This window comes from Saccoglossus kowalevskii, chromosome 8, assembly GCF_978046115.1.
Source record: "Saccoglossus kowalevskii chromosome 8, keSacKowa6.1, whole genome shotgun sequence".
In the NCBI taxonomy this organism is placed as follows: domain Eukaryota; kingdom Metazoa; phylum Hemichordata; class Enteropneusta; family Harrimaniidae; genus Saccoglossus; species Saccoglossus kowalevskii.
This window is the reverse complement of record NC_140648.1, coordinates 18713938-18718058: the sequence shown is the minus strand read 5'-3', so window position 1 is coordinate 18718058 and position 4121 is coordinate 18713938. Positions and strand designations below refer to the sequence as shown.

At 38.1% G+C, this 4121-nt stretch overlaps 1 protein-coding gene across 1 annotated transcript; it reads left to right on the top strand.

The window, feature by feature from the left end:
• Nucleotides 1–3225: 3225 nt before the first annotated feature.
• Nucleotides 3226–3624, top strand: LOC100367917 (late histone H2B.2.1-like). The gene has a single exon (XM_002733203.1). The coding sequence runs from the start codon at nt 3226–3228 to the stop codon at nt 3622–3624; it is 399 nt and encodes a 132-aa protein (XP_002733249.1).
• The last annotated feature ends 497 nt before the right edge of the window (nt 3625–4121 follow it).

The following is a 4121-nucleotide window of genomic DNA, read 5'->3' as shown; positions in this document are numbered from 1 at the left end:
GATGCACCGGTCAATGGAATAGCACAGGGGACAACAAATTCGGGCTAATTCGTATTTAAATTTGCGTGTAATGCCGTTTACCCTGTGTTAATTATTATGGGAATTTCAACAAATGTTTTGGTATATTCACCATTACGACGTAACTTTTATATTAAAAATGCAACTTAAATGTTGCGTTAAAATTCTGCCAAAGGTTGTGTCCATGAAAATAGCGTCATAACGACCCAGGTAAAGTGTTTTTTACACTTAAACATGGCTGTAGTGCACGCTCACCGTGTTCGATGTTGACATTCTGAGAGGTCTGCTTATATGAGAGTTAGGTACAACATCAATGTAGCCGAGGTCCGCCGGTCTGTGGGTTATCCCAGTTTCCAAGGTATCCCTTCCCACGCCACTATTGACTTTGGTTTTTTGACGATAATGGTTATTATAATTATTAACTTATGCAATCATGCCTGGAGAGGAGTTTCTAGTAAAAAAATAATATAGAGAAACAATCTAAACCTTGCCTGTCTGTACACATATTAGTATACTACTGCTAGATACATAATTAAAAAAATAGGAGAGTGCGGTAGAAAGTTACAGCTCAGGCGACTAGTGAAGGTTACAGTAAAAGACATAAATCTGGGGTCGTTATAAACGTTGTATAAATGTACATTTATATAAATCAAAATGGTTTCAGAATTCAATGTGATCAATCCAGGAATGGCATTGTGACATCATCGTTGGTTATAAATGATAATAATGAGTCAGTTCAACATAGTGTAATCAGCAAGCGACGCATTTTGAATATTTAAGTGCGCAGTTGTGTCACTTGAAGTGCGCGCATTGTGGATGAAGATGTCGAGCTCTTGAGCCAATCACCGTTAAATATTAGAATCCCTAGCTGTGTATACTCCACTATATTACAATATTTACATTTATTTTATAGCGAAGGACCGAACTGTATATAGTCAGAGGTACATTACTTGGGGTTTGCAACTACGGTGACATGATACCAAGATCCCGTTACAATCTCGCTCTCGCATAAGCGTTCCAACTCAGAAAAATGCGAATGCGCATGCCCGAGGTAACTAGGATACTGGGATGTCCAGGTGGATCAAAATAGCTGCCCACGATATGACGGATTACGAGAACTATATTTTCTGTACATTTTCGATGTATTACATTTTTCACTATGATAGTGACAAGAAAAGTTTTATTTTTTCATTACAAACCTTGAACATTGATATGTGTTATGTCAGAAGGTCGTAGCCTCAGTCTCGCTATCTACGAGACTTGAATGGGATCTTGACATGATGTCACCATACAGTACTATGCGAGTTGCAAACCCTAAGTAATGTACCTCTGATATAGTACATTTTGCTTATTTTTAAAAATGGGTTTCATCATGACGTATGGAGTGTTAATTGGAGATCCCCTAGAGATTATTACCACATAGTATAAAAAGAATGTATATATCGACAGTCTTTCGGTTTAAGCTTATCGATAAACATTGGCATTGAAAACATGAAAAATATTGACTAGCAGTCAACAAGTGGGGAAAAAGTCCGGTCACATTACTTTTTTAACTGGATTTTGTAACCAACAGTGTAAACTAAATCCCATTATCAAAGTCAATGCAATCTGACGAATGTGTTTTAACGTACTATTACATGATAGTAGCTTTAACAAAAATACATGTACCGAATTCTAGGAAAGTTTTGTTGCATTTATTTAGAGTTTGTTTTGGATAGGTGGTAATTGAAAAACAAAACACATATATGGGGTATTTAAATTTTCTCACTCAGGGTGATGGGGAGGTATGAACTACATCGAATTGAATTGACCCTCTACCCCTACAAGTGTTTGTAGCCCAGGCTTAAAGTATTTGCTTCAGAAAAAAAATCGTAGAGGGCTTTATTTGACCGGATACTTCACAACGGTACATCATCGAGGGAGCGGTTCAGAGCTGCACTGGCACTCCGTAGTCAGTTGGAAAATAAACACAAAAGATTGACGTCGAGGGCGCTTTTCGCCAAAAACTGGCCTAAATGTTGCTAAAATGGCTGTTGCAAACAGAAAAATCCAGCGTGGCGTATTGACAGAGTATTCAGCGTTTCAAAATGCAAAAATGATGCGTAGTCGTGGTTACCAACTAAAGAGCAGAGACGAATACTAGATAAGTAGATCTCTCCACTACTATGTTTTGAGAGGGTCGGCAAGAGGTATTTTCGTAAGCTGTAATCAGTTGTTTTTATTTTCGTAATAATGTAATTTAAATAAATAAAAAACGTAAATTCGTAGACATGGGCAAGGTGTAAAATGTAATCAGCTATTTTATTCGTCCGTAATTTATACAAATGGCATTCATTATAGAGCGTATAGAGCATTTTCAACATTAAATGTCGTAATTCGTACGCAATATTTAATTTTAAACACAAATTCTCAAGTATGTTTTTACTGTCAAAAATATTTTATTTGTCTTAAATATTGTTAATTTAATTTTACGTTATTTTTTTATGATATTTTTTGTCTACTATATTTTTATGACAAGGTGATATGCTATTATTGATTAGTGAAATATTGTAGTTGTAACCATTTCACTAGGATCGTATTAACTCCGTGTTATATGATCCTAATGAAATAGTTACAACTACAATATTTCACTATCAACGACGTTCTTGAATTTTGTCTTCAAGAATGTCATTAAATCCTCAAATCGCAAAAAAAATCTAGCAGCAATAGTTGTACGGTGTATACACAAGAGCATGTGACACACTTTCATTTCAAATGATCGAGGGCTCATTCAATATGTGTGACAAAGATGTTATTTTTTTTACGTGACAAAAATATTGTTTATTTTTTTAACGTTTTTTCGAGTTATTTTTTTTTCTTACGAACCATGCACTGAATACTACGGCATTTAATATTGGTCACCCCCTATTGTAAGGTTGAAGGAAAAATGGAAAATATTCATAATCGTACGCAGGCTACCCCCAGGATAAAATGGTTTGACCAATCTGCCGTTGCGTCTTCTCTCACGTCCGCAACCACACAGCTATCATAGTCAGAATCTCTACATTGCAACAATGTATCACGATTGCGTCAACATACTCTTACATCATTCGTCAGTATTTTTTACGGTCAATTACCAGGGTATCCTTCATTTGCATAATCTTTACCATAAATACTAAGGTCGTCTGCAAGTCACCATCATTCAGCAGTTATTTTTAATACTGAAAGATGCCTCCTAAATCTCCACGGAAGTCACCAACCAAATCTGGTAAAGGTTTGAAAGGCGCGAAGAAAGGCGCAAAGTCGAAAGGACGCGGTGGTGCATCTCAGAGGAGAAGACGCAGACGAAGGGAGTCGTATGGTATCTACATCTACAAGGTTCTGAAACAAGTTCATCCCGACACTGGTATATCATCCAAGGCCATGTCTATCATGAACAGCTTCGTCAATGACGTCTTCGAGCGCATTGCTTCCGAAGCCTCCCGACTTGCCCACTACAACAAGCGAAGTACCATCAGTAGTAGAGAGGTCCAAACATCTGTTCGTCTGATTCTTCCTGGTGAGCTTGCCAAGCACGCTGTCAGCGAAGGCACCAAGGCAGTCACCAAGTACACCAGCTCAAGATAAACCGTGTGCCATGGCATACACAAACTAAACGGCCCTTTTCAGGGCCACCACATCCTCCAAAAAGAGAATACCGTACTGTTTATATGTACATGTATTGCACTTCGTGTGAGGGGCCGGGCCAATCATTTGAAATCATTGGGGTGACTGGGAGAATGTGACAAATTTCCGGTAATACATTTTAGAAAGGCCCTTTTTCTCTGCCTAGTATTTTTTTATAAAGTGTTTCTACCCAAGTTCCGACAAGTGTCGACAGTGATTGCTATCCCCGCGCCCACCCTTCTACCATGTTGGCCTGAATTAAGGGTCAAAATGTCTTGAAAAAATGCAATAAAGTTTGGGGAAAGGTCTGGAAATCATTTAGCTCTTGGTGCTATGTAGCTACAGCTCACTTGGTTTCGGTGTCGTTTATTTCGTTTGTCGTGGTGGTTTTGCGTTTACACCACAACAAGCGAAATAACCGACAGCGAAACCAAGTGAACTGCAGCTAGGTGCTATGG